Source organism: Clavelina lepadiformis, chromosome 7 (genome assembly GCF_947623445.1).
Source record: "Clavelina lepadiformis chromosome 7, kaClaLepa1.1, whole genome shotgun sequence".
NCBI lineage: Eukaryota > Metazoa > Chordata > Ascidiacea > Aplousobranchia > Clavelinidae > Clavelina > Clavelina lepadiformis.
In genome coordinates, this window is record NC_135246.1 from 16,776,195 (window position 1) to 16,793,130 (window position 16,936).

Genomic DNA, 16,936 nt, shown 5'->3' on the forward strand with positions numbered 1-16,936 from the left:
CAAAACCAGAAAAAAGTTTTTAATTACTGTATGATAATTCTAATTACACAGCACAACCGTGGAAAGTTTTCGGCAGTTTTTCAGCTACAATTTCGTGCATTAAGTTATTATTTATCAATCAAGTAAATCCAGTTTATCAAGCTAACAACAATAATGCTTACAACATAATAATTACAGATAAGTTTATCAACATATTTAGTATCTTCTGGAACCAGAATATCCTACACAGATGAAATCGTCAGAATTTTGAACAAATGTGTTCACAAAAGCTGTTCTATGGCGCGCAACTAATTTTTATTATCAGAGTAATCCAGGTATAGTTAGAAATCTACCACCTTGGTACCTGTTTTATATAGTTGCGGTTGTAATACGAAAAGGAATTTTTGCTATTACTCACTAAAAGGAACACGAAAATTTTACGCGATAAATAAATGTTTCAGCCAGGTTTTTGGCGTCTCTTCCTGCGAACCGCCGTGCCACATTCACATCTGAGTGTTGGTGATATATGTATATATTTAAAAGCAACACACAATAGACGTTGAATTAATTATAGTTAGCGCTCACAGTAAGAGTAAAGAAAACAAAAACGTCCTGTCACCACTTAACAACCGACCTGATTTTTCTTAAACCCGTGAACTAAAAAAGCGGGAGAATTTAGCAATGAGCAGGGGAAGCCCCGGCGGCACAGTTGCGGTGCGGGTGACAAACGTGACCGACACAAAACTCAATGATCGATTTTTAAAAAAACCAAAGCAAACACTGTATTTAAGAAATACAGCAAAATAAACAAATTGTGACACAAAGGTACAAAACAAATGTAACCGACAAACAAGTAAACAGCTCATCTCATCATGTCAAAGAAACACAAAAAATTAATGAGCTACAAGCTATAAACAACTATAGGACAAATCAACGTGTGCTCGAGCAAAACTGAATCTTTTGTGAGATGTTGTCTCATTAGTTACAAAACGGAAAACTGTAAATAATACCAAGTTATTTAAAGTGTATTAATTAAGAAGCTGGTTTATTTCCGGATAAGTCAGAACAGATTTCAATAAATGAGGGGGTTTACAAATGTATAACAAAATTCAACTTACAGATTCGCCTTTACTGTTAACGGTCCACGACCAGCGAAATTTCAGTCGACAAAAGTAACGTATAACATTGCATTGTGTTGCTCGTTAATCAAACATAAAGACAAAAGTTCCAAACGGACTTTTAACAAGCCACGATAAAATCGTCACGTCTAAAATGAATGGACGCGTGCTACACATTTACAAGAAATGTCCTCATTCTAAGCTTGTCCATCTAAAATAACTGAAGGCTTAATGAAGGTCGCCAATCAGAAAGAGACCAGTCACGCCAACACAGTGCATAAACAACGCCTGTGAGGAATTGAACAGAAACGGATGGATGAATGGAATAGAAAAGTGCAATGATCTACAATGGGTTATGGAAACGTTAGGCTTTGTGTTTTTTATTTGGGCGAATTAAATACACGACAAACAAATAACATGAAAATGATGTCATATTTTAATTGCTGATTGTGTTTTAAAATAATCCGTTTTTAATTACATTACCAAGGAACGCTAGTCTTTAACTTAATAAATATATGATGCGTCGGTTGATATAATCAAATTTATTCCATAAGAACATATGTGAAAAACGTGCAGTTTATGAACGAATACAAAGGGAGCTAAAATTTTCCGCTTTTTATCAGCTGCAATCTCGCTGATTAATAAAATATCCAGCAAAACAAACTACCAACAGTAATGCCTAAAACCTGACAATATATACGCGCAAGTCTACAAACATACTTAGTATTTACAAGTATGAGCATTTCTTGTAATTAGATGATAAAGGTCAGTATTTCGGACAAAACCTGTTTGCAAAAGCTGTTGATGTGAGTTTATCGAAACTATGAGATTTTTGTTAGCAACATGATCCTGGTAGTTGGAAATAAACCACGTTGCTTTGTGTTAAGTATACCATTGCTTAATAAACCTATAATTATACATCGCCATAACACGAAAAGGAACTGCTAAACATCATGCTCCTACGCAAATGAAAACATTAATTCTCGCTTACATTGCGTCACACAGCATGCTTAAATCTTACTTATAAGAACAGCAAAGTTAAGTTATTTTAAGTGCAATATTAAATAGACGGATTTACGAATAAGGAACAAGATACGAAACTATGGTAGAAATAGATATTAATAAATGTGGGCGCGGCGGGGCGTTTCTCAATTGCCAGCGATGTATGGCGTAATCAAAAAAAGATTAGAAACTTTTAACGCCACAAAAATATCATAAGCTCGCCTACAGGTCACAATTAGCGATGAAAGATTCCATCACTGTTTCATTATTTATAGGCACTTACATAGCCCATAGAAATCAGTATGAAAGATACAAAGAATTTGCATTTTCACAAACCACAAAGCAAACAGTGAAAATCATGGGAGCGTATGCAACGGTATGACAATTTAAAAACCCTCAAAATACAAGTTCTAAATCCTTGATAAACGATTTAAGTTATCTCTAAACTACAGCATTAGTAAACATACCTAAGCAAACATATGTTACAAAACAAACACAAGATAGTAAGGTTTTAGTTGAAAATAGTGCAGGTTATATTACACCTAAATTTCATTTTTCAAGATATAGCCTATGCGTGGGAAAACTTGTCTATATTGCCGGTATCGTAACCTTCCAGATATGGTTAGTTGTGTTATTACACTAATTCTCGGCAAGTGAACTGCAAAAATACGATTTACCGCGACATCGAGTGTATTACCGAAAATGCAATTAGGTACCGCTAAGAGCTGAAAGAATTGACAACGAAAAGTAAATGATGTCTAAATAGACTTCAAGGCATCAGAGTTATTACATTCACTGTTCGACAATTGATTATGAATTCGTTCTAGCAAATTAAATTCAGTCAACCATACCATAAAAGTGATGTGATTGATGTATTAGCATTGCCAAATGAGATTGAAATAAAACAGTTTCAAGTATACATTAAAAGAACGTTAATCTTAGACTTGACAAATAAATGATAAGGTGATTAATAACGTGAACGTGAGGAAAAAACGTACACAAAGTGCTTCATTTTAAAAGCTTGAACTAAAAGATATCTTTAGTTTTTCCAAGTTTGTTTACTGCAATTTTGCTGTTTATCATCCATCCAGCAAATCGATCCCCAAGCTCACATCATAATAATAATGATTACGCTTGATGGTGACTAAACTGTGCCAAGCCACGGGGGTAAAATTAAAAAGGCAGAGTGTACGATAGCACCCCAAAGGTTAAATTTTAATTAATCAACACGAGCATTTTGCAAGCTTGAGCCTGCTTCATAAGTGTGCTATTTTTGCTGACATTACGACTTCTCTGACATCTTGAAAATTTCATTAGCAGAATATTTCAGATAGCTGGAAATATACCATCTGGTTATACGTTTAGTATATGCCGCTGCTTAATATGTAAATCCATAATTTTGTAGTCAAATACGAGCTACTATAACAACCGGGTTCCTAAAAGTAAATGAAATTAAGTGAAATAAAAATTACAATGTAATTTTCATAGTGACGCATATACCTAAATATTGCATACACTAGAGGAATAGAAAAACGAATTTATTTAAAATAGGATATTCAACAAAAGAAGTTATTTATACAAAAGCTCGAACCAATATGGATATTTGTGGACATGGAAAAGGGGAAGGATTTTCCCGATAAAAAAGTTTTTTTTCTCACCACCAAAGTAACTTCCCACAACTTCGAACATCTCTCAATAAATGCGCCAACTTTATCCTTATCGACGTTATTTTAAAAGTTCAACGGAGCTGGATAGAAGCAGAAAAGGTATTGAGCTTACAAAGATTTTTTACTTTCAAAGAAACAAAACAATGCGAGAATTCATTTTCTTCGTTTCTGTATTCATTTACTCTGCGGCGACTGCAAATGAGATAACAGGTACGGTGATGTAACTTATTGACATTAAAAGTCAACCAAAACTATGTTTGGTAACAAATGTTTTAAAAAAGCTTTTATGACAATTATCGAGTCAAACTAAATTTGTAATGCTTATAAAAGTAAGACAAATAAATAAAACTCGTTTTCATTGTTATCAGGAAGACTGCAAGATTTATGCACTAGCCATCCATGTCATCATTTCGCAACCTGTACTTCCGACGGACAAGATTACACGTGCACCTGCCAGGATGGCTTCTTTGGTGACGGATTTCTTTGCGGTCGTAAGTTGATTAATCACTAACCACTTTTATAGCTATAATTGCAACAAATAGATGTCAAGTTCAGCCAAAACTTCTAACACTCTTAAGGTATAAACCATTGCGATGGACGTTGTCACCAACAAGCTAAGTGCGAGGAACAAGACGGAAGACACAGATGCGTCTGTAACGAAGGATTTGTTGGATCAGGGTTTGGTTGTAAAAGTGAGTTCCAAAATATATTTTTTTTTAATTTTCTTATGCGTTCAATAAACAAATTTGTGCTAACATCAACAACATTGCCAGAAAATCTCAATGAATATGTTGGTTAACTTCGTTTTTAGGAGAATCGTTAGTCTGCCAGAGGCATCTCTGTCACGCACAAGCAGATTGCGACGCGAGTAAAGATCGCAAGTGTTCTTGTAAACCTGGTTATTGCGGCGACGGACGATTTTGTACCAGTAAGTTGGAAAACAAAACAAACCGTTTGTAGGTCATCAAAACTGCGGCAGTAAAATTTTATTTATTCTAATTAATAAGTCAGATGTAACAAATGGACGGTTGTTCATTTCCAGGAAATAAATGCTACAGCAATAACTGCCACAAAGATGCCGTATGTATACCTCATGAACAAGGCTGTAACTATGAGTGTCGATGCAAACCTGGGTTTACAGGAAATGGTGTAACTTGCGCGGCAGCAGGTATGACCAAAAGTGTTTAAATAACGTACATGTTGCAGTCGAAATGTTAATGGTACGCAGAATGTACAAACATGCGATATGGAATGCTTTACAAGACATAATTCGCATAATACTCGGCAATATTATCACCTAAGCCTGGAGCGGCTTTCCAAAGAGACACAACGCTATTTCAAACGCATTACGAGGCTGTCTCGATTTGTTTTTCAGAAAATAAATGCCTCAACAGCCGTTGCCATAGAGATGCCACGTGCCAACCACATGACAACGACAACGGATACTCTTGTACATGTAACAAAGGATACTACGGCGATGGGTACCAATGCCGGCGAGTAGTTACTAAATCTCTTAGCTTACCTCGCCATCTATGCAGAACTTGCCACAAACACGCAACTTGCTTTATTGGCCGTGATCAAAATAAGTACTCTTGCCGTTGCAAAAAAGGCTACTGTGGAACTGGAGATATTTGCCGAGACAAAAAAAGTAAGTTGAGTAAATAACCTTTAACTTTTACGAAACCAAACTGAGGTGTTTGTTTGTTGGAAATTCTGTTAACCTATTTATACATGCCATAGGAAAATGACGGTATTTAAATAGCTATAATCATGTTGGAAATTGATTTCTTTTCAGAAATGTGCGGTTACCTTACGTGCCCTTCCCAAGCGAAATGTGTAGTTCACGAAATCAGCTGCCTTCCCAGATGCAACTGTAAGAAAATTTGGTTCTTTATATTTGTAAGGTTATTTTTCGCAGTAACTCTCACAAAAAGTCACAACCTATTATAATTATTGGTCATTTTATTTTATTAACTTTTGCTCTAGATTTGCTAGGCGTTATAGCATAGTTGAAAATTTAGCGTATGTTTTGTCCTTCCTTTACAGATCGGCTTTGATAACATACCATAGCATCCAAAGAGGAATGCCACGAGCTTCTGGCAAAACTTCGTATTTTTATTCTCTTTTTTACAACCGTTCTTGTATATTCGTGTGATTGTAGACAATTCTTGTATTTCCAATAAAAGTTTCACGTTTTAGCAAACATGAAAAACGTTTCAGTTGTTATTACTGAACAAGTAAAGCGGCCAAAACTACAACAACTGTAGCTAAAAGCAAAACAACATTGAACAAGATTATCCAAAGAAAACAATGCGAGTGAGAGGATTTTTTTGTCAAATTAAACCGGACTAATTCGAATTTAATTAAAGTAGTAATGAAAAACAACAAGCAATGAAACCTAAAAATACGAAATCATTCTTTCGTTAACCACAAGCTTGAAACCAACAAGTAATTATAATAACCACACTGTACGCTATGCGTTTTGCGAGAAAAAAGATTTTGAATTGTTTCGTGTTGTTTTCTGCACAAAAAGATAAGTCGCCTTTAGTCATCATGCCCAGAATGCACGTACGAGTAAAATAACAACAAACACGCTAAAAAATTAAGAAAATGAAATGTAGAAGATGAAAAACATTGTTTTTTTCTTCACAACTTCATCCAACGCAATAAATTTTTCAATATCATCAAAGGCAAGGTCAGTCGGAAATAAGGAAAAGGTGTTTGCATAAAACCTTTGTCGAAACATTCCCGTAACAACACAAATAAAGTCGTGTAGTCCAAATAATATGTTCAACACCCCTGAAATGCTTTGATTTTAGAAGATTCTTGCAGAGTAGGTTTCACGAATCCCTTTCGTGGCGAGTACACTGATGGCATTCAATAGCCTAAAACCGTGCGTTGAAATGTATATTGTATAAAATGTATAAACCACTGCACGGGCGATTACGACTTTTCATTGAACTGAGCGGTATATAGCAAGAGATTTCCGAGTTTATGCCATAAGTTGCATTTTTTGAACAATTAAATTAATCCAACTCATACGCTAATATCGACCAATAGGATATGGTGCCAATTCTTCCCAAACCTTCTATCATAATAAGCAAAGATTACGCTATACTGTATACTATAAAAAACCACTGATTGCAAAATAGAATTCGGGAAATTTCGATCCTCATCCAAACAAAAGCGAACTATACAAAACATACCGCGTACGTTAACATGAGCCGCCAAAGAAAGTTTAAAGAGGACCTAATTCGCAAATGTTTCGCCTAAAGCCGATTTAATTTACGCGACGCGAGCGCAGTAAACATCATGCATTACTAAATATAAATGCTCAAGTTTTAATGCCGTTATTCTTCCAGAGATTGCCCAGGGCTCAGTTTTTCCGTTTTAAAAAGTGATTTGAGTTATGCTATATACAAACATACACAAACTTCGACCGGGAATACTATTCGGAAGAAAAAACCTAAATTTCCCACGCGCAATAATAGGGAGTGTCGGCTAAAAATACTCCCCAACAAGCAGTTTATGATGTAATATCAGTCATATGGTAGCCCAAAATATAATCCTCTTTTCAGTGAAGTGAAGATTGACACTTAACTATCGGTACAGCAACAGTTCATGAGACCAGTGAATTGCTTAGTAATCAACTAATCATTAATAATAAAAAACAACAATACCAATATTATTATTTATGCCAAAAGGTTCTCTTAAATTTCGTTTTGTAATTGCTTTTTACTGCATTTAGCGTAAATTGTTTACAACTGGGCTCAACTCTAAACAATTAAAAATATTTTAATGATGATCCTGATTCTATATTACGGGTCATTCATGAGTGTTTTTTGGCACGAATTTTGAACGAACTCATGCTACGTTGCCTCTGGATATGTTTATCTGCTTTCAGCTAAGCAATGACTGGCCAACTTGCAACACGTTTTAGACAAAAATAGACTTTTAATTTTCGTTCCCGTTCTCAATCCAAATATTTGCCGAGTTTTAAGAACGTGAAGTATAACTGCTGGAAGGCATGGAAAATAACATCTAGGCACGTTCTCCCTGCTGTCTTTTTTATAAACACTCCGGCGGTCTGGTTCCATTTCACAATTAGTTTGCCAAGTTTGCAAGTAAAAACTTTGTGTTTTTGAAACCAACGATCCTCTACAACCATGTCTCGACTTATCACTTTGTTTCTGTTGGTCTCTTCGGTGGCGCTAGCTTATGGAAGTTATGGTTATGGTTATGGTGAGTTTAATAGAGTGTCGTTTAGTATATTAAAAGAATTTTAAAAAAAACTGTATCTTACGCTACTACTCCGAGCTTTAGCTATTCATTTGTTGCTTTCAGATCATTGCTATAATAAGGTTTACCACAAAACGTGCCACCCAAATGCTGTGTGCAAGAAATGGTTTTTCAGCTATAGATGCGTGTGCAAGAAAGGTTTTGTTGGAAACGGATACCACTGCCAGCGTAAGTAAATTTTCAAATTTCTAAATTTTAGAAAAATATGCGACACATGAACGAACCAACATGTTTGACCTTCATAAACAAGACAATTTTCTGTCTCCAGCAATTTGCCAATGTCCTCCATATTCCAAATGTTTCTACAACATACTGAAAGGGTATTTTTGCAAATGCAATCCAGGTTTAATCAGACGTGGAAACAGTTGTGTCGGTAAGATACAGAACGACGTTAGCCGCTGTGTAAAGTTAATAGAATATTTTTGAAACGTAACTATACGTTTCCAAAGTTTCAAGGCTCTCAGTGAAGGAAATTAGAAATTAAATGTAAAGATAAACAAATAAACACTTCTTTTGTTTCAGATCCCTGTTACAGCAAACACTACCAGCATGGTTGCCACAAACATGCCGTGTGCAAAAGGTGGGGTCTTTCCTACAGATGTTCGTGCAAATACGGATACCACGGAAATGGTTACGACTGCAAAGGTATGTAGCAGTGTATGATCATTTATTAAAAGGATTACATTATGACATTATCTTGCTGTTTCCATGTTGAAGTTTTTAAAGAATTTTAATAGATTTGTTTTACTTAAAAGTATTAAATTGTATTTACGATAATTAATTCCACACTTGGCTGTTTACATATACGTCATATACCTATAGGCCATGCTTATTAAGGAAAATCCTGAAGTTGACAAGAAGAAAGAAAGAAAAGTTTTACCGTAAAATTCTCGAATCTGATTTGCCTCGTTTACCGTCTATTATTGTAATAAAATGAATTTTGTGAACATATCATTTGTATATTAATTGCAGTAAGCCAATTTAAGCTGTTTTTAAAAGTAAGCGCTTCTGTATGTGCATGTAATAACTTTGAAAAAAAATCAACAGTTGATTCCAGCGTATACCTTTTGAAGAAAAAAAGATTATAATATAAAACATGTGAAAGTGAAAATTAAAAAAACATGAAAGTTTAACCTTGAAACGCCTTTGTCGGTCTCTAGTGACTCGAGTTGTCTTTTCTTTTCCCATATCTCTTTGGGCGTCTATCAGCAGCGTGTGTGACTTCCAGTATTCTGAAAGCATTTAATCTTCTCCCATTTCACTTTTATTGTTTTAAAAATATTCCACTAGTAAAACAGTGACTGAAGTTTTAGAAGAAAAAACCTATAGTGCCTCCAGAGACCCAAGTTAGGTGAAAGTGTAACTTTTTTCGAATAGTAACTTTTTTTTTCTAAAGTAACTTTGGAAGTACAGGAAATATTAATCATTAGGAAACCACGAGCCTATAAGCGCTATGATATTGCTGTCACACAATTCAACGATCTACAAAACGCTTCAAGTAATAATTTGTGGTTAACCGTTTGTTGTTATTAGTTTTACTTATATTATACCTAAATTAACATCATTTACCAAACTTCATCAAAATTCAAAGAAAACAACATAACAAATATTTGTTAGGCGGTCTGACCGACAAAAGAGAGATAACAGTCCACTCAGAGTAAAGCAAAACCGCTACGATTACTATTTAGCTACATGCGCATATAATATAACTAAGAAATTATGCTTTTTGACATGTAGGCAAATTTTGTTGCAATGAATAACACAGCCTATGTCTGAAACAACAAACCAAGTGTAACAACAGCCTTGCCGCATAGAGTAGTTGCTAAATATGCAAACAAATGTAACACCTTCAACAAAAATCTTTAACGGCTTACCTTAAAATTCAGGACATTGTAAAAGGCATGGTTGACTGATCGTCCATCCATCCGGAAAAAACCAAAACTATGATGCCTAGTTGAGTTGCCATCGACAAATTAGCTATGTTTTAGCGAAACGTACCAAGTTGTAGCAGCATGCTCTTGGTCAGATCGGTCAACAAGTAAGATAATAACGCCTATAGGCAGGGTTGCCATCAGTCTCAACTCAAAAATAAGGACGACTAGAAAATGAACGAGGAATACCACCTTAAACAGTGTACAACAAGAGAAAGCAACCAATGTTCCTAAAAAAAAAAAAAAAAAAACAAGACACTATCTGCATGTTCATAATTTTGGTATCTCTTTGGTACAAAATGGTATCGTAAAGGTGACAAAATAAGGACAAAAGTGCCCACCTCCGCCCTAAAAATAAGGACGAAAGTGAAAATAAGGACATTTCTTAGAAATAAGGACAAACATATTTTCTAAGACACGGACCTTTAAAATAAGGACAAATCTTATAAATAAGGACGGTATGGCAACCCTGCCTATAGGCCTATACATTTAATTAACGAAATGAAACTAATCGCAAAAATAATCGTCAGGTTAGTCAAAATGTGAACTAATTGCCCCAATGTAAGAAACGCAATTGTTTATATAAAGTACTTTATAGTAATCAACTTAAATGAGAACTTAAAGAAAATAGGTAAGAGGCAAGGGGTTTGCCGCCAAAGTTTCAACAGGAATTGTTTTGAAAATTGATAAGTTTGTTGCATGTCTGAGGAAAATTGTCTGAAAATCGGGTTAAATTTTAAATAAGCAGTCAAATTGTAAAATACGAGCCTGCTCATTACTTTAGGATACAACAAGATACTTAACATTCGTGATGCCTCAAACAACGCGTCACGTTTTTAAAAAGAAAGCCTTGTTGCCATATCATGTGCAGTAAGTTTTGTAGCTGCAGTTTTTAGTACAGTAGTTTAGTCTTTTAAAGTTTTGAACATTCCAATGAATAATTAGTTGGACCAATTGAATAGATTAACTTATATACAAGGTCACTGACATGGAAGTATACGGCTATACGTCATTCATATTGGTCGTTCTATGGAAAGGTAAGACTTAGGCAGGGTAACGTTGTCTTCATATTATCTCGAGGGATAAGCAAAGCACCCTAAGCGATAGCTTATTTGATAGCTAAGCTGGAACCTTACACAGGTCAAAAGAAAGTCTTGGTTTTAATAGAAATGTTGTCATAAACAAGAGGTTTCATCAACTTTTGTTCGTACTTCAAGTAGATGTGCAGAAAAAGTTTTGCCTTCAGTAAAAATCTTGCAACCGAAGGGCATGAGTCGTACATCAAGATACTATCAAACGCATTTGGATAAAATAAAATTATTTTGTAGCTTTTATGCAAGTCAACAATAATTTGATTAAAACATTAAGCAAAGCTGCATCATGAAGGTCATTGTGGCGGGATTTTCGAAAACCGGAACGAAGTCACTTAACGCAGCACTGACCCAACTTGGGTACAAAGTTTATGACTTTCCAGAGCACTTTTGGTTTGCGAACGCGGAATGGGAAAAGATGATGACGTTTGGAGGTTCTCCAGAGAAAATTCGACAATTGCACGAAGATGTAGACGCGTGTTGTGACTTGCCTGCCGCTTATTTTTGGGATGAATTGCTGAAACTGTTTCCTCAAGCTAAGGTTGCGTGTTGTAGAGTTGTGTTTATTATGTTACAGTGCTTGTAAGCCTTTCGGTACTTAATTACTCAAAACCTTGTACGCTACAATCATATCCAGTCTGACATTATAGTGAAACAGCCGCAGTGAGTTTCACGCGCGATTTTCGTGAAAAGCTGAAAGCACATACCTGTACGGTTTACACCCTATGCTAGTGGTATATCGCAGATAAAGGTCCACACTGGGATATACTACAGTTATACACACCCGGTTAACAGGCACTGAGCTAGATCATAAACATATTGTTACAAACTTGCTGCAACATCCATCGTCGTTTGAACTCAAAACACTTTTCACTGTTGTATCAGGTGGTCTTAACCAAGCGAGATGAAGACGATTGGTGGCGTAGCATGCAAAATCAACTTGCAGCACAAAATAAAAACTTGGCCCTCAGGATGTGCTATCTTCTCTGCATAACGGGACATCGTTTATTTAAATTTCAAAGCTTAGTAGGTAAGCTTTTGCTTATATCAATAATTAAAAACTATTTAATTAAGTAATAAAGGTGGATTTTCTCACATCTTCCACTTTCAAAGAGGATATTATTCTGTTCTTTATATAAAAGGACGTTCTATTGGGACAATACCGAAATAAACTGGTCAAATTAGATGCCAAAATGCAAATGGTCGATAGTTTAAGCAAACGTTAGATTTAAATGTAGTGGCCTTGAGTATTAGTAACTTGTTGTTTCTGACAAACAAAAGGGACTTAGCCTACCCATAATGCATGAAACGACTGAGAAACCCTATATTGGCGTCTTATAATGTCCGCCAGTGTCTTACACTAGCAACGTTTTAAAAACGCACAACGCCGAGACTAAATATATAATGGCGGTAATCAGGGTTTCCATTTCTGTTCAAACAACGGTTCTTTTCAATTGGAATCCCGATCTTAATCCCTCTCCCGTAGTAATCTAACCTCCCTAGCCTAATAAACATTTTAACTAATTTGTTTTGATAAATTGTTCAATTCTATTTAACATTACCAACGCCCAACCTCAAAGTTATATATAACAGAAATGTAAACACCGGTTACCACCATTTTCTATTGCCACTTTTGTTCATTACCATCATTGTTATACGGCAACCACCGTTAGTGTTCAATTCTTTTACTAATTACCACTTCAACATAACCACTGCGATCAATGTTCCCTCTAAGCTGCGCGCGTGCGCAAATGCGCACTGGTGACACGGGTCTGCGCGCACAATAAAAAAAATCCAACCTTGAATTGAAAATAAAATAAACGCATAATAATGACCACAGTGCGCACGTCTGATGTTGCTCACAGTGGTCCAAGGGACCGCTCAGGGAGTTAGTGTGTTTGCTCAGACTCGTGAAAAATTATAGGGAACATTGACTGCGATAGTAGGGCTGTAATTTTGCAAGGCTGTCACCATTCTACCGGAAAAACCGTACATTCGAAGATACAATACAGTATCATCATATTATCACAGTATCATCTGAAGCAAACTTTTACGTTATAGTAGAGTGACCTAAACCTAACCCAAATCTACCTTTTAATCTAAATCTAACTTTAATTAAACCCTAAAGAACTATACATAATCAAACGTCGGGTCTAGTATACAAGTGGACAACCGGATGACGTTACATTTTGAGTAGCTGGGGTCTAGTATGTAAAGGCGTCTTGTGGTTGTGCACATGTATACTAGACCCCAAACTTCTTCCAACCTATCCGTCTTTCTAGTATACAACGAGGTGCGTTACCTAGCCTACTTAACGATGAAATAATTACTATCTTACAAAGCCTTTCACTCAAGTTAAAACATATCCATAGACACCAACACAGCATAACTTATGTACTTACTTTACTATCATTCATCGCCTTATTATTCAGATAGGCAGTGATGCTTACTTAAACAGCTAAAGGCAAACTGAAATACAACCCTAGCAGCAAATATACTACTATCAGTCTGTCACTACTGCCTGCACGAGGTTTAATACATAAAGGCAGCGAAATGCCTGTTTACTTTATTTACCTATGACGTAACCATAAATGAATTAACGCGTTCCAGAATTATGGGTTACGTAATAAGTTTTCATTATGAATCAAGGTTGGGGTGTTTTGTAACGCTCGTATCGACGAATAACCACGCTACACAAAGGCAACTGAGAATTTTTGTGCGCAGGTAACACTAAAATTTAACGGTAGACCAACATAAAAAGAGTTTTGGTACTAACTAAAGTTTTGCAGTATACTTGTTTATGTTAGTGCATGGTTGACTTTCTTAAAATTCATCGTCGCGATTGCTTTTTGTTCAAATTGTCGGATCTGTATAAAGAGATCTTTTGTTTATTCTTCATGGAAAAACACATAAAGTAGATTAGCTTTATTTTTTATCATAAACTTTATTCTATGAGTCTGTGGCCCGCTGCGAAAGGGTTTATGGCAAGTTTACCTGTCTTGTTTTAAAGGAACCGCCGTGTTTGGAAACCAAACCCATGTCTTAGAAGTTTTTTGTAAGCACAAAGTCGACGAACGAAGAGCGAGAATGGTATACAGACGTCACAACGCCAGTGTCATACAGGTATTGTTAAAGTGTGACTTTTAATTAGCACTCATCTGATTATTATCAAAGAACTCTAAATAACGATTAATGGCCACTTAGTACAGTAAATGTGACCTACTATTGACCAACATGGTGGTAAATAATAATGCAATTGAAATGCGCCCACTATAAACTGGCCATGACCAAACAGGCTAATCATCAGTTCCTTTATACCTTTCAAATGGTTTGTACAGGGTGTTCCTAAAGGCCAACTCCTACAATATGACATTAAAGACGGATGGGAACCATTGTGTACATTTTTAAATGTGCAGGCACCGGCGGTTCCTTTCCCTCATAAAAACGTTCGAGGCGATAACGTTGAGAAAACGATGCAAGAACATCCGCTTTTCAAACGGATTGCAAGAGAAATGACGATTACTTTTACAATTATTACCGCGGCAGTTGGTATTGTTTGTTACTTTCTATGGTTTGTTGAAAAAGCCTAAATTATCAAAACAAATGAATTAATTGTCTAAGCTTAACCCTATTTACATCCTTTTCGTTTACTCATTTACGCACCACTAACTCGACTAACTATTCTGTTGTGTACTCTTCTCGCGGTCAGCTGGTTTTCCGCACAGCGGGGGCGCGGCATAACAACATAAACTTCTAGAAATTTATCACTTGTAGAAATACTTAATTTACACTAAATTCATTTTCTTTAGTTTTACAATTGTGATGTATACAGGAAGCCAGATGTTTTTGCTACTAACCTGTAAAAATCTGATCAGTTTACGACGTATACTTTTCGAATAATTAACGATTGAAAATGTGTGTGCAGTGTCGGCCACACCTAGTTGAAATCGTTATGTCGCGAACCCGGTTTGGATAGGGTTAAGTAGCTGTTGTTGCCGTTAGCGTCGTGGTGGTTAGTGTGGTGGCGAACAGTTTTCCTTTAATTTTGCGCTTTTGCTGAATTTATTACACTCTTTCAGTTTGCAGTTAGCCTACCATCCGTTCAGTGAAAGCTTTATCTGTTTTACTTGTTGGCCTATCTTCATATCACAGAGTCACAACAAAGTATCTCAGCCAGGCAGCTTGTTCGATTTATAGGCGTTTCAAGTCGCTACCATGCTGCTGTTGCGTGTAATTCGTCACAAAAGTATGTCACACCACTGAGTTCCCCGCAAGCTCCTTAACTCGTGTCCCGATAAACTTCGATAGTTTGGGAGTTTCATGTCTCGCGGGTAATGGATGGGAGGAGCGCCCGTAATCACCGCAGTCCAATGTGGATCGTCACCCGGTTTTCAACATGGTTCTACATCTACATAAACGTGCATTGTGCTTCGCCGGTCTTCCGCGCAAGCCTCCATCTTATACGGGATCAATGTTTTGTATAATTTATTTTTTTCTAATGCAGCTTTTCAATTTACTCCCAAGGCTTGTCTTTTGGGGAAAGGTAGTGTAACGGTTCTTAGCAGAAATTCATTGGAGGTTTTCTTTTTTTATAAATTTTGCGTTTTTTGCCACATTTTGTATAGGTTTTTAGTTGACTACATTTATTACGTTTTTTGTTAGCTCTTACGTTATAGATATATTCATTGCGTTTACTCAGTTCACTTATGTTTGTTATAAGTTGTTTGTGAATAAAGTTTGATCAGTTACTTCATGCTGATCTGATCGTGCGTCACTGCTTCCTGAGAAGAGCACGCAAGATGCCAAACTCTTTTACACGAACTATGCAGTAGCTAGGCTACATATGAAAAAAGAAATAAAAACGTTCGTCACTCGGAAAGTGCACGGGTCTAATGACGGGACTCGAGCGGTGAGGAATTATCGCCGAGTTTAAGTCGTACCAAGGTTTTCCGGAGTTTATCCTATGTCCGAGGATAAATATACAATTGCGATACCAATTGCCAATGGCCTACTTCTAACCAGCTTATCGGTATGACATCATAAGGATTAGGAATAATTATCCTAGAAATTTTAAGCTTACTTTAACCTTTTATTCCTGTCACATGTTTATCCGAGGGAACCGAGTCTGAGCTGTCGTAATCCCTGAGAACTTTAGGTAAATATTTTATTGTGCTAAAACGAAATAAGCTATAGGGCCATGATTCTCATGAAACTCCGTGAACTTATTAATAAGGGCCTGGTGGAAAATAAAAAAGCGCCCGTGTGTCAACGCAAGCTCCTAGTACCTTGATGAAGTACGTTGTATAACGAATAAACGTAGTGGCACCAAGTGGCTTATGTTTAAGATGAGCGTAGTGAATTAACGAGATTAAAAAGATAACTTCCTACCCTAAACAACAATAAATACTTGTTGACTGCCGATTAGCGGTCGATTATTATTAGTTGCATTGCCCTAAGCGTGACGTACTATCGTAGTCTTGATATATCGATATATGGAGACTATGTTACTACTGTACGTGCAAAACGTTTGAAAGGTATTCTCTATTCTGAATGCATGGACGCAACGAACTAACAGTACTTGACTTAAAAACTTCTGCTAAACCATTACTTTTACAAGTAAATATATTACAAGAGGCACAAAAAAATGTGAAATGTTTAAAACCTGTGTTTATTTTATCGTATTGTCATTATGGCGTTAAGCGCCACACAGTCATGCCAATCTCTTTTCAAAGTTTCGGATTTTTCGGCGTATACCTCACATTTGATTATTATTAGCGTGCTATAACTTATAAGTGTATACCGCACGAGACAGAAAGATACAGAATGTTTTATGATTCGCTAGTTTGAAT

The 16,936-nt window shown here is 36.1% G+C and overlaps 3 protein-coding genes across 3 annotated transcripts; all 3 read left to right on the forward strand.

The window, feature by feature from the left end:
- Positions 1 to 3,691: 3,691 nt before the first annotated feature.
- LOC143465193 (uncharacterized) lies at positions 3,692 to 6,474 on the forward strand. Its single transcript, XM_076963383.1, has 8 exons — positions 3,692 to 3,976; positions 4,135 to 4,257; positions 4,345 to 4,458; positions 4,578 to 4,694; positions 4,809 to 4,934; positions 5,142 to 5,414; positions 5,562 to 5,639; positions 5,813 to 6,474. Exons 1-8 carry the CDS (start codon positions 3,799 to 3,801, stop codon positions 5,821 to 5,823), a joined length of 1,020 nt encoding a protein of 339 aa, XP_076819498.1. The 5' UTR covers positions 3,692 to 3,798; the 3' UTR covers positions 5,824 to 6,474.
- Positions 6,475 to 7,846: 1,372 nt separating this feature from the next.
- Positions 7,847 to 9,016, forward strand: LOC143465038 (thrombospondin-2-like). The gene is made up of 5 exons (XM_076963160.1): positions 7,847 to 8,008; positions 8,111 to 8,233; positions 8,334 to 8,438; positions 8,588 to 8,710; positions 8,888 to 9,016. The coding sequence occupies exons 1-5, from the start codon at positions 7,933 to 7,935 to the stop codon at positions 8,899 to 8,901; spliced, it is 441 nt and encodes a 146-aa protein (XP_076819275.1). The 5' UTR covers positions 7,847 to 7,932; the 3' UTR covers positions 8,902 to 9,016.
- A 2,278-nt stretch (positions 9,017 to 11,294) lies between these two features.
- LOC143465117 (uncharacterized) lies at positions 11,295 to 15,841 on the forward strand. The gene is made up of 4 exons (XM_076963282.1): positions 11,295 to 11,628; positions 11,973 to 12,117; positions 14,098 to 14,210; positions 14,426 to 15,841. Exons 1-4 carry the CDS (start codon positions 11,377 to 11,379, stop codon positions 14,675 to 14,677), a joined length of 762 nt encoding a protein of 253 aa, XP_076819397.1. The 5' UTR covers positions 11,295 to 11,376; the 3' UTR covers positions 14,678 to 15,841.
- Positions 15,842 to 16,936: the final 1,095 nt, after the last annotated feature.

Excerpts from the sequence above, each read along its gene's own strand:
- LOC143465038 (XM_076963160.1), top strand. The coding sequence starts at position 7,933 with ATGTCTCGACTTATCACTTTGTTTCTGTTGGTCTCTTCGGTGGCGCTA. Across the intron at positions 8,009-8,110 it reads AAGTTATGGTTATGGTTATG|ATCATTGCTATAATAAGGTT; the intron begins GTGAGTTTAATA and ends TGTTGCTTTCAG. Across the intron at positions 8,439-8,587 it reads ACGTGGAAACAGTTGTGTCG|ATCCCTGTTACAGCAAACAC; the intron begins GTAAGATACAGA and ends CTTTTGTTTCAG.
- LOC143465193 (XM_076963383.1), top strand. The coding sequence starts at position 3,799 with ATGCGCCAACTTTATCCTTATCGACGTTATTTTAAAAGTTCAACGGAG. Across the intron at positions 4,459-4,577 it reads ATCAGGGTTTGGTTGTAAAA|GAGAATCGTTAGTCTGCCAG; the intron begins GTGAGTTCCAAA and ends CTTCGTTTTTAG. Across the intron at positions 5,415-5,561 it reads TATTTGCCGAGACAAAAAAA|AAATGTGCGGTTACCTTACG; the intron begins GTAAGTTGAGTA and ends ATTTCTTTTCAG.
- LOC143465117 (XM_076963282.1), top strand. The coding sequence starts at position 11,377 with ATGAAGGTCATTGTGGCGGGATTTTCGAAAACCGGAACGAAGTCACTT. Across the intron at positions 12,118-14,097 it reads TAAATTTCAAAGCTTAGTAG|GAACCGCCGTGTTTGGAAAC; the intron begins GTAAGCTTTTGC and ends CTTGTTTTAAAG. Across the intron at positions 14,211-14,425 it reads ACAACGCCAGTGTCATACAG|GGTGTTCCTAAAGGCCAACT; the intron begins GTATTGTTAAAG and ends TGGTTTGTACAG.